The 12833-nt window shown below is 43.3% G+C and overlaps 1 protein-coding gene across 4 annotated transcripts in view; it reads right to left on the bottom strand.

Moving 5' to 3' along the window:
* GSK3B (glycogen synthase kinase 3 beta) overlaps positions 1–12833 on the bottom strand; it is a 158344-nt gene that overhangs the window by 12296 nt on the left and 133215 nt on the right. For 2 of the 4 annotated variants that reach the window (XM_087756413.1, XM_087756415.1), the window contains exons 9-11: positions 8734–8772; positions 6161–6347; positions 51–149 (exon numbers count right to left, since the gene is read on the bottom strand). In XM_087756413.1, the coding sequence (XP_087612539.1) occupies positions 51–149; positions 6161–6347; positions 8734–8772 (325 nt within the window). The remainder of the gene's footprint in view (positions 1–50; positions 150–6160; positions 6348–8733; positions 8773–12833) is intronic. The other 2 variants (XM_087756414.1, XM_087756416.1) reach the window with 1 other exon arrangement.

Raw genomic sequence — 12833 nt, 5'->3', positions numbered from 1 at the left:
GGCAGGGGGAGCGAGGGTGGGGAGGGAGGCAGGCAGGCACACGTTCTCACCTGAGGCCGCTGTAGCATTTGTAGGGGTTGAAGCAGCTGCTTGGTTCCGGGCATGAGCAGGGATGAGGATCGAAGCCAGAGATGGGTTACTTGACAGTTCTGGAGGGGAGGTGGAACAAACAGAGTTAGCTCATCATCCATGAAGAGCCCCGCATGCAGGCTCAGCTCCTCGGGTTTACCCCCCGTAACCACAACCTTGGGTGAAACGCACGCCCTTACAGCCCAAGGTTGCGTTACGTTTTCTTCTTCACCAACCAGCGAGAGGAAACCACAGCCGTATTCGGCAAGGCAGTCTCCAGAGCAAGACTGTCAAAACTACAAGTAGTGGTGCAAAGGAGTTATTTCCTAGAGAAAGACAGCAGCTTGGGAGTTAGCAAAGAACCAGCCAAGCCTGTTCCTTATCGACAGCCCGATAACGCTGTTTCCTTCTGAGCACTGGAAGGATTCCTTTCACAAACCCACTTGCAATCAGTCTCAAGGAGACGGCTGATAACAGTGGTGCTGCTTTGGGCACTGGTTCAGCAAGCAAGCAGCTGCCACAGTTGCTCCAAGAGCTTCAGGGATTCAGTTCTTTGGCTCACTCAAGCATCACTTTCTCAAGGACCCAGGAACCCAAGACCAATCTCTCAGAGCAGTCTCCTTGAGCGAGGCCAAGAAGAGGTGACATCTCCTTTAAAAGCACAGGGAAAGGCAAAGGGAATTGGTCTGTTGGGCAATTTAAATGGACAACAAAATGATGCAACCATTCCTTCTGAAGACATTAACCAAGGAAAAAAATAGTCATGTCTTTTAGGCTTCAAATCTAATATAGCCTCAATGTGTATCAGAATGAGAAATAGGCATCTTACAGCCACAACTGTGGGAGGATTAAGGGCAACACGTTGCCAACAAATGACAACCTTCTGGCACCCTTTCAAGAGAATCTAGTGCCTCACAGAAGGTGGGACAGAGCCGAGACAAGACAGGTCCTGTTTGTTTCAGAAACAGGAGTGACTGACTGTCTCTTGAGAAAGCAACATCCGGTGAAAAGGATGTGAACAGTCACCTCACGGAAGGAGACTGGTGACTTTTGGAGCTCCAGGAGGTTTATCTGGAGGAGAAATGAGAATAGACAGCTTTTTACATAAGACCTCCAGATAGCAAGGGCTGTACAGAAACCAGTCCAAATCATGCCACGGGTTCAGTAAGGTGGTTTGGTATACAGTCTTAAATTATTTGGGCTCATTTTTAAGAGCCTATTGCTTTTCTTTAATGCAAACTTTAAACTTAGGGCCTAAAGGGATCAGTAGTCTACTTGGAAATTTTTTTCTCTCCATGAAGCTACATCAAGTTTCTTTACTGCTGGGAGGGCAAGATGCAGAAGACTCTCACCTGCTTACAAGCCTCTTACTACTACGTGTTTTGAGGCTGCGTTTCAGCACTTATGAACACAAGGTCCAGTCTAGAACCAAACAGAAGTTACTACACTACCTGTAACCCAACCAATCTACCCTGTAATACTGCATTCAGGTCTAAGCAGGCCCAGCTACTCCTTCTACAAAGCTTCAATACTCGCAGCATTTGTACAAATACTAATCCCCAAAGACACGTGGGAATAATTCAGAATTCATATATTGATCATATAATTCAGAGTTAATAAGTCTCCATTTTAAACGGAAAAACAAACTGAAGAAACATGAATCCTCAAGTTTCAAAGCTGAACGCCAGTGATAAACCTATACTTCAGTACTAATTTGGGTATTAGCTGCTCTGTGCTAGAAGATGGTGCTCCTTTAGTATTTTTTTTCCAAAGCTCTTTCTCAAATCGGTTATTACTGGGAATCTGCTGTTTACCTCGCTCTTTTAAAAGCTTCTATCATCCCCGCATTACTTTCTGCTCATCACCGGCAGCAATACGGGGCTGTGACCCAAACAAAAAGCAGATGTAAAACGTCAAGGAAAGCGAATGACATTTGCTACCTTCTGGTTCTCAGTGGTGCCTCGAGGATGCAGCTATAGACTGCCTGCATCGCTGTAGCCGAAGGACCAGCTGATCCGACCGAATAGCAAGTGCCTTGCAACAGCACTTCGACCCCATTCTCATTCCTCCCATACGTTCATCTAATGCTGTCAGAACAGCTCCTTTCGCAACACCAGTTATGGCAAGTATACTGGTTTTTGTTGTTTTTAAGGCAAGTGCAACTATTTCTCTGAAGCTACCTTAAAGAACTTGCATAAAGACTAGAAGACTGATCTTGTTCCCTTCTCAAACCCCACGTTATCTTTCTTGGTATGAAGTTTCTTAAATTTAGCATGCTCTGAACGCCTTGAGACTTCACTGAGAGGAGCAGCTCAATTCAGACAAGAAATAACCAAAGTAAATTGAACTCTTTTGGCTGAAGTTTAATAGCAGCTTTGCTTGAGAACTTGTTTGAATTTTTGTTCTGCCATATTTTTGCAGCTATCCCATCTGGAAGGCTGAGACATAACAATACTGGGGAAAAAGCTTGACCTGTGGTATCTGCAGTCTACCAAGTACTGAGAACCTCTGCTCTCAGTGATTTCCAACACAGTATTTGGACAAGCTGTTGAACTGTAGCCTGCTTATCTAAACCAAACTTGCAATTCAAGGTTGGGCTACTTACAATCAATACTGCTGCAAGAAGGTATTGTGATCGAGTCAGTGCGGACGAAGTTTTCAATACCACGATGTGATCGGAGCAGCTATCCCAATCCATTTATGAGAGCCAACTCCCATTCACATCAGCTGGGAGAACACCTTCGGCTTTCTCCTGATCAAATCGTGCCATTTGCAGCCAGTTTACATCTCCAATAAGGAACAGGAATGAAAATGTCCAGTTTTATTAGAACACCAGATCATCTTCATTCCCCAAATACAAGAACATGCTTGGTGTTGGGAAATAGTGCAGTGCTCCTTTTCAGTATCATTACGTTTGATATATCAACACTCCCAGAATCCCCTGGAAAAATTAGTCTCCTATCATGTTTGCTTTGTCACAATAACAAACTTTCCATGTAACTGAAGTTATTCTATCAGTTTCTCCTCAACCTAGAAGAGTGCTGGAAGCAGCACAAGTTTCATCGTTTTCCTTTCTTTCCCCCCTCCACATGCCCTGAGCAGAAATACTGTCCAAAAAACCCAGATGGCACTGAAATGGTCACACTAAGGATTTCTGGTCACATTGAAACAGTTTGGTTAGAAATGAAGGGGTTATCTATCTATCTTTTTTTAAAGATAATGAGCCAGGCTCATTTAAAAAACCAAAACAAACCACAAACCCCCCACACTTTAGCAAAAAAGTCATTTGCCATCGAGAAGCATGATAACCATTCCTAAGTGCTGAAGGAATTTTACAGAAGAATTTTACAGTCTTTAACAGCCAACATGGAGTGACAGTAACATTTGTGACCCAGCACAATCACCAACATGTTACATGAAGTTTAGGAAATGGTAGTCATTTCACAGATTGTTTGAAAATTCAGCCTCTGAGAGAAAAAATGCTTTCTGTGCTTTCTGTCTTGCAGGTCTAACAGCCACTGAACTGCAGCTCTGTGGCTAGTGGAGATACCTCCCTAGCCAAAATAATTTTTTCAAACCCCAATTAGCATCTAACATTTGTTTAAATACTAAGAGAAACTTAAAGGCAAGACATTAAAAATGACCAGATAAAGCTCTCTTCGACAGATCTCATCTCTACAATAAAGTAAGCACCTACTTGCCTACAACTGCTACTGGCAGCCAAAGACCATGATCTTTATCTTCCATATCTCCTCACTGCTTTTTTTCTAGACTATATCTGAGCAGCATCAGTGCCCAAGATCAGCAGACTTGGTATGATGCTTAGGTTCTTTCTGAAAATCAATCCAATGCATTAATGGTCAGATTTATATTGTTATTTCTAACAGTTTTGCCTTCAAGCCTTCGGCAGCTACCTCCTACTGCATGGGTTTCAGGCAACTGGATATAGCCAAATAAAACACTTCTAAAACTTAACGTTGTCTGTTGAAAACAAATGGCGTTCAAAACAAAAGGATGTCTTTCATTACTTTTTAAATTACCACAGATGACTTAACATGAGTCATCACCTGATTTCCAATGCGCTGATCTATTTCCCAGTTGGGATTTCTGCTCTGGACTAGCCAATTTGACGGGACCTTGCACAGTCCGGCTAAAGATCGAAGACTGCACAGTGGCCACAGGAGGAGCAAAAGCTTCTTGTGTATCTTGTGGTCGTAATCAGGACTGCTGCTACATGAGACCCACTGCTGCACATTTATTAATTCCGAAGGTCTTAAAATCACTGTGCTAAGCAATGTATTTATTTTTTTTCAAAACCTCTGGTTATTTTTTGTGGTTGGCTGGTCACCTGCAACAGAGCTTATTTGGAAACGCGTTAATGACCAGCCTCTGTCCTGCCTTCCCTTTTTAGATGGTAAAACTGGCACCTGTCGATGACAGAAACCTGCTTTTTTGAATCTTAAGGAAATCGCTCCACTGGAACTGATTTCTCTTGCCATTCCAATGAGCCACTGTGCAAGGGCAGAGCACCTGAGCTCCTCAGGACGGCAAAAGAGGAGCTTTAAATTTGCTTGAGCATTAAGGTAGCTTACCCAGTTCCCACACTGCCTGGGGGGAAACCAGGGACACATTCCCAATACTTGCATTCATTTTTCCCCTAACGATTTTTAAAAAGACTCACTGTAAGAGCTTTCTGACCCTCTTTAAAATCCTTGTTTTCAAGTAGTAGATAAGCCCAATCTTAACATCATTAAGAAACAATTAATAAGAAATACTTTCAAAAAGAACAGGGGTGAAGCTGTATTAAGATACTGGGATCAAAGCTATCTTAGCCACTGAAGATGGCCTCAGAGTGGGAAGAAAAGGCAATTCATGAGTACTGTAACAAGGAAGGACCTGTAACATAACTACTAAATCCGTAACAACAGATGAAGGAATCAGCACAGAGGACAGTGACCTGGAAGCACAACCTATTTTCTTGAACGCTTTAAGGTGTTCATACTTTGGAAATGTTTTAGTCTATTCAATATATTTACCTTCTGCAAGGCAGTCACTCAAAGCAAGTTAAAAGTTTATTTCCAGGCAGCTTAAAATACTACTTTGTATAGACACAAAGCTTTTTGCCCCTCCCCCCCCCTTTTTTTCTTTTTAAATAAAAGGGCTCTACATGTTGAAGGCGAGGGCTCTGTTTCACATTTTGGCAGATGGGCATTGTATGCACTAAAGAGTTTGAAAAATTACATTGATGCTAACTGAGCTAAAAGGTGTTTTAGACTTTCAACAGAAAATGCACACAGATCTAGTCTTGCTCAAAGGGTGAGAATTGGCAGTTAATCACTTAAAAAAATAAAAGTGCTGCAAAATTAATTACTAGCATATTTGTATGCCATAATTCTCACATTCTTTGTCTTGGCAGGCAAAACTGTTCTCGGGGGGATATCAGTTTTACATTCTGACTTCTGTGGAAAAAAATACATGAATGGTTTTAAAATTTGATACCAGTCTGGCTTCAAATAAAAAAGTTAGTTGTCTGTCATTTTTACAGTTTCTAAATGACTGAGTCAATGTAATGCCAGATGAACTGCACAGCACAAAATCTAGACACTAAAGCCTCTGTATTTATCTCGCATCCAGAACCAAAATGGGCAGCAACACTACAAACCTCCCTGACAAACCTAATATGCATTACTCCTTGCTACGGCGTTTCAGGTATGAAGGAGCAGGATCGTCTCCAAAACGATAATCAAATCTCCACGGTCCACTGACTGATATTTCACACAAAACCATCAGCTAGGTTGCAGACATTGAACTGCAAATGTAAGCTTTCTTGATGCAATCCGATAGTAACAACCCTCGGTCCCCTGCACTAAATTTGAATCGAAGGCACCAGGCATCTGAAAATCTTGTAAACCCATTTCTCCAAGTCTCTCTCCTCTCTTTTTGAAATGGACAGCTGTTTGTGCAACCGCTTAATAATCTCAGTGCTGCTCAGAGATTTTTTTACTTTTGAGGGAGTGACATCTGCATTACAGCCAACATTTATCCCAATGCTTCTTCCTAAAGAAGGGATCCTGCAACGCTCACAGGCTACCTTGAGTGGTGAAATTGAAGAGTGCAGGTTTCTCTCGCCCATTTGGTAACTTGACATTTGGGTCCCGTAGTTCATCGAAGAAAGAGTGCGCACAGGCCTCCAGGGGAGTCAGGCGGGAAGTGGGGGTGTACTCCAACAGACGGCTACATAGCGCGATTGCTTCTGGTGGAGTGCGGGGCCGGAAGACCTAAAACAAGAAACAAAAAACAAGCAAGGAGAAACAGGTTGTCTGGGTATGTTTCTCTTCTTTGCTGACCAGAAGCAAGTCAGAGCAATTAAACCTCTCATTGCCCAACAAGCTGGAACAAACTTGTGGTTTGTGCTAAAGTCCTCCAGTAAGGATGGGAAAATCCAGTTCCTGGGGTTGAGAAAGGGTTAATTGCAACGTCTTGCACTAAAGTGAAGGTGCAATGCCAGCAAGAGACTTCATGAGAGCGCACTCAGAAAAACAACTTTGAGAATGGAGGGGAAACTCATTCAAAAATCATGACAAACACACACGGGTGCTACCAGCCATGCATATGGGGTGGAGTGAAGGTGGGGAGGAGGGTTCAAATGAGCAGGATTCACTGAACGTAAAAATTGAATAAGGCCCCGCTATGGTTTTGGGTTGGTTTTTTTTGGCTAGTGAATGAAGTCTTACTAACATGGACTTTTGCAGGCAGGCAGGTCAGACTGTTGCTATGGAGGCTGCCGTTCAACTTTGGAGAACAACAAGGAAAGCACGGGTGGGGTGCAGGAAACGTCTAGCTCTAATTTGCAAGTTACTCCTTCCGTGACCTTATTCTGGCAAGTCATTCCCGTAAGTTTATTGGGCTAATTCCTGCACATTTGGTATTCGTAAGGACAGCTGGAAGTTGCATCAAGAGAACCAACTATTTTACTCTAACAGATTTTTACCTTGAGTGATTACAAAAAGGAGCTCTTCACTGCAGCTTTGTTTTAAACCTCTAAGAACGGTTCTACCCACAGCTAGTCACACCCCCATCCTCCTTTCTTATTACGTCAAAAGCAAAATATGAGTTAATCATGTACATGGCCTGGATGGCCTCCTCAAGCACTTGTCTCTCACTATGTTGCAGGTGATACGCAGGCTGGGGAAAAGGGAGTGGGGTGGGTGCGAGCGTTAAGTTCTGATGCCAGCATTTTTGGTAAAAATTGAGCTAGTCCAAAATGCTTTTGCACCAGTGCAGGTGAACCCAAGCCACACAGCACCAAGGGGGGGGGGGGGGGGGGCGGATTGAAATCAGTGCACGACATGCTAGTTAATCGCAAATGAGGAACTTGCACAGGCACTCCTTAAGTACGTTTTAAACCAAAGACATATGCTCTCGTGAATGAGAATCAAACACAAATGCTAAGTCCTCCAGGGACTGAAATTTTATCCCCTTGGTGCCCAGCTGGCTCAGGAGCACCCGGGTTTGCTGCAGTGCGTGCTGTGCTAACTCGTGTGGCCGGGAGTTCTGACTCGGGGAGTCAAAGAGCCAGGTACCGACAGAGCAGAATTTATTTCTGCTACTGGGTTATTGCAAAACAAACCAAAAAAGTTCTTGCAGGAGGCCTATAATGACAAAAGGAAAGGCTTTAGCTTAACGCTGCCAGCTGAGAATCCTGCTGACCTCCGTGTGGTGAACACACGGTTACGGGGAGGGGCAGCAGCAGCTCTTCGGCGCCGAGACCGGTTGCCCGCAGCGCTGGGATCGCTGACCACAGTGCAAAGTGGATGCAAGTATCACTCCCAAGTCACGGCCTGACCAGAATAAAGTCTAAAACTGCCTCTGATTTAAAAAAAAAAAAAAACAAAAACAAAACAAAACCAAACAATTTTTTTTTTTTTTTACCCCATGGTAAGTAGCACAAATGAGTCTGTCTTGAGGTAAATCCACAGAAGTGAAGTCGCTTGGTATTTAAAATGAGGTAAAACCACTGACGTCTCCCTCATCCACCTTCTCACTGATGTTTTAACAGGTTTGATTTACCACAGCTTGAAACTGCAGTACTTCACTCTTAGCTGTGTTTTTCCTTCAGGACAGCTCGCATTATCAGCTACTATACAGATCTTAAAAAGAAAAAAATAATTTTTTTTCCTTAAGGCAAAGACAACAAGCCCTTATCTTGAGCAAATCAGTAGGCAAACAGTCGCAAATCTGCTATCTGTAAAAGGAGTGCTCGTTTGTTCACTCTTCAACTCCTCGTTTTCAAGTCAGTGAAACCCTAACATCTGTTTCCTACACCCTGTTGAGAACTGCTCAGCCTGCCTTTGGATCAGAAATCAGTCACTTAGGGCAGGCAGTTTCCAAAGTCTGCCCTAACTGCTTCAAACCAGGGAGGGGAAAAAAAAAATAAAAAAAAATTAGAAGGCCTCACACGGCCTCCTCCTGCAACAAGTGGTGACTAAGCCATGACGTGAGTTAAAGGTCTGTGCCCATCTCATTTCTATCACCTTGTGTTACAACATTCGCCTGGCTGCTGCCTCAAGGATGCAGTCTGAACTCAAATATTCCACTTCTAGCATTTCTCTCCTTTTTTTCAAGGCTAGGCCTAGTAATTTGAAAAAATGTTTAAGTACATACCCGTACTCCTGAGGTGAAATGTCCTGTTCCTGACGAGTCCTAAAGATGATAATGCAGTGAAATAATCCAAACAGGGGGAGTCAATCCAAAAGAGAATAGTCCAGCAAGGAAAAATATAGCCAATATTATAAGAAATCCATGGTGTGGGGGACATAGAAAATGTTTATACAATTAGAAACTTTAAACATCAGTCTCCATAGCAGCAAGTCCAACTTCACCACAGTGTATGCCAAAAAATCGATTGTGCAATGGTGAGGCATAGTATAGAAACATTTCTATATTAAATTTATGTTCCAATGCCAGTGCATTTACTAAAAAAATAAAAAAAATTGAAATCAAAACTCTAACTCGAACTAAAAGGGTAATTGAAATTCCCATCATAAAGAATTTTCAGTCCTTGGTCCTGGATATAAACGTCCACAGACAATGGGGCCAGATTAGTTTGTCCCCAAAGGTGCATCCCACTTGTAAATCTGTCCCAGAGACACAATGTAAACTTTTGGGTTGTTTTGGTTTGTTTCCCCACCCCCCCCCCAAAAAAAACCCCAAACCCCTAGCAATTTATAATTTGTGCTGAAGAGAAAGTAAAAATCCGAGATCTGTACTTTGAATTTGGATGCTTTTAATTTGCGTGAGCTACGAGTGCCTCAGGCCGCCGCGGATTATTCTCCATTTTGGATTGACTTCCCCCGCCACTGGATTTTGTTTGCTGGCGTTATCTCTTTAGGATTCTTCAGGAACTGGACGTACCACCTCAGGAATGCGGGTATGGACTGAATTTCTCTCTATTGCGGGTTTATTCCCCCTCATACCCGTCGCACCCGTTACTTAAGAAATTTTTTTTCCCCTCAATTTGTCCCCTCCCGCCTCCCTTTTTGAGTAACGCCCTAAGAAATAAAAGCAAAACCCCCTGCGGTCTTTTAGCTCTTCCCATTCAACACAGTTCCACCGGGAAAGCTGCCCAATTCGCCCACCGAGAACTACACGAGCGGCTGCCGCCCACGGCAATGGGTACGCCAGCACTTCCATGCCGCGGGGCGCCGACGCCAAGGCAATGCTGGGCCGGCGCTCCGTGGTGGGAAGGGGCGGGAGGGCGGACAGACGGTGGGACTCGTGAGCCGTGAAGCCCCTCGCGCATACGGCTCAGCGGGAGATGAAGGTCTCTGTAGTTCTCAGTGAGGGAATCGATTTAGTAAATAATCCGCGGATTATTTTTAGTCTGCGGACTAAAATTTAGTGCACGGACTAAAATCCGGCCCATCGGAGCAAAGTCTGTCTCGGTCTAAAATACATCTGGGTGAAAGCAAAAGAAAAAAAAAATTAAAAAAAAGGAAGAAAAAAGGAGAAAGGAAAAAAAAAAAAAGGAAAAAAGCTAAGTGCACAAAGTAAAGTGTTTGGGCGGACTAACATTTAGTATGCAGACTAAATATGGCCGGGCAAAAGGCACAGCAAGTCCACAAACGAAAAACAAAAATAAAACACTGACAGGAACTTTTAAAGCAATCAAATACTACCCCACCGGCGCAGCAATTCATTTTTCTAAAATGAAACAAGACCTTGTGTAAGGCTATTTGTCCACAGGAGGGACCGAAGGCTCAAGTTTTCATTTTAAAAAATGAACCTGTTTTGGAGATAAACAAATGCAAAAAAAAAAAAGGCTTTACATACAATATTCTTCAAGGAAAATTTGCACTTGCATAACTCAAAACCTCTTGTTTCTGCAAAGCAAATGAGTTTCAGGCTGAGACCAGGTCGCTGGTTTTTTTATTTGGTTGGTGGTTTTCTTGGTTTTTTTTTTTTTTTTTTGGATGAGTTACAAAAATCTCTGAATGATCATGTCAAATGGAAATGCTGACTCATCCAAAACCACAGCTTTTGGTGCTTTTGGGTTCCCCCCACCCACCCCTTCCGATCCCAATAAATCTATACCCCACCAAAAAGCTGAGGGACCAGTGCAAGTTCTTGCTTTGTTCAGGCATGCTGGTGATGCTCAAACGCTGACAGACGATAAGAGCTAGGCAGCAAGGCTCCTTTCTAAGCTATGCTGCTATCAATGCAATTTTTTTTTATGTTACTCCCCCTTCATTTTTCTGGAACTACCACCATCTTCAACATTTCAAAAACGATTGCCAGGCTTAAATGCCCCGGGTGCACTATGCGGCTCTCATCCCCAAGTGACTTCAATTTAGATGAAGCCTTTGTGCACTAGCAGAGCAGTCACATTTTATCTTACTAATTTGAAGTAGTTCCTACCAGTGTAGCGGAGTTCATGCCTCTTCTGAATTTTATTTATTTTAATTTTTTTGTGCGCATGGAAAGATGAAAGCAAAAGGATGGAAAGCACAGGATTCTCCTATTTCGCTTCACTCACATCAGCATTCAGCTCTCAAATAAAACCACATGGGGCAAGAGCTAAGTATTGTTTTAACAGAATGGTTGCTCTGACTTTCAGTTCATTGACATTCTCCAAACAGACTTTCCATGCACAACACGGAGCTCCGTCGTCTTGGTCTAATTAAGCCCCAAAGCCAAAGCTTCACAATGTTACACCAAGGTGCTCTTCGAGCCAGCGTGTATTAAAAGACATGACTTCATACCATCAACCCCTGTGTGTTTTGCATGCAGACTGTGAATACCGCTCGCATGCTGCGCTCCCGAAGAGAGCAGAGGCTTATGCGAATGGCATCTGTTGCTAACGCATCAAGTTTGTGACACCACAGTTAAAAAAAAAAAAATAAATTTCCTCACTAGCTTCAGAGACTCATAGGCTTTGCCAAGAACCACCCACACCACCGATCCAGGCTGACAGTCTGTGCACATCTCCTTTCGGTTTGTAAGCACATTTTTGATGGCACATGAACATTAGGTAAGAGAGAAAGCTCCTCCCTTCAACAAAAAGCTTGTACTGTTTACAAGCCATCAAAGTCATCAGATGTAGGACACGACCCTCAAATCAACTTTTAAAAAATGCAATCGCACAATACGATTACCACGACTTTATGACATGAAGCGGTATTTCGGGCAGGCAAGTTTACCTTAATAAGCCTTATGATAAACACGACACATTCATAAACACAAAAGGAGAGGGAAGAGAGACACGCGAGAGCGCAATGTTTGCGCTGAGCTCCACCTGACGAAGGAAACCCAAAGCTGCGGCCGAAGCTCTGCCCTTAGGACCGGTCTTGTTCCACGGGCCCGAGAATTTCACAACGGGATTTCTGAAATACACCATTTGCCTATTTGGAAATGCGTAAAACTCATGTGATGCAAACGAAGACTAAAAAGTCCACCAAAGAGGCACTGGTGTTGGAAGTTATTTTAAAATATATATAAGCCCCTCAACTTCCTTCTCTGATTAAATCCCCCTATGTTTTTTCTAAAAAGTAGCTCACAAATAGCAAAGGTCTTATTAGTCAAAAATCCCTGTCAGGTGGCACGTCCACAGACAGGGCAAAACAAAATAAAACCAGAAGGGTTAAGTGGCTTAGAAATGAGCCAACGCAGAACTGGGAACAGGACCAGGAACCTGTCTCCAAAGCTACTTCTTGTTGAGACCACACACTTGTTACGGGGCTCCTTCCATTGAGGACCCGGCAGGGACAGAACGAGCTGGTGTTTGTTACCCAGCGCATGTGCTCTGCTTCTATCAAGCGCTAAAGGAAAGCAACAAAGCTAAGCAGAACCGGCTCCCCTTCTCAGAGAGAACCCCCAAAAATCATCGACCCATGGAAGTGCGCTCAGCCTCAATGGGTCAGCCGCTACGAACAGCCTAGACAGATGTGTTGCGATGGGACGGCTGAACAGATGCTACATTGCAGAAGACACGTTAAACTTAGCATGTGATCTCCGTGGTTGCACTGATGCAAATCATGTCTTAATGTTACATTAGTACTCGCTCATTTATTGTTAAGCAGTACCTACTTTACTGCATACAAATTGGGCAGAGGCAGGGTAATTTACCACCTGACAAACCTGGCTGCTTTTCTCATGCTTTAGATGGAGATAAGAGGTTTACACTGTCAAAAATCATTGCTCCTATAAAAGGAGCTGGGAAACATGAACTTGCTGGAAAAACTTGGGTTTTTTCTTTTAAGTTAGTC

Source organism: Nipponia nippon, unplaced genomic scaffold (genome assembly GCF_047370975.1).
Source record: "Nipponia nippon isolate SJK-2023a ecotype South Korea unplaced genomic scaffold, ASM4737097v1 scaffold_2, whole genome shotgun sequence".
In the NCBI taxonomy this organism is placed as follows: domain Eukaryota; kingdom Metazoa; phylum Chordata; class Aves; order Pelecaniformes; family Threskiornithidae; genus Nipponia; species Nipponia nippon.
This window is presented reverse-complemented; position numbering and strand designations above follow the sequence as displayed.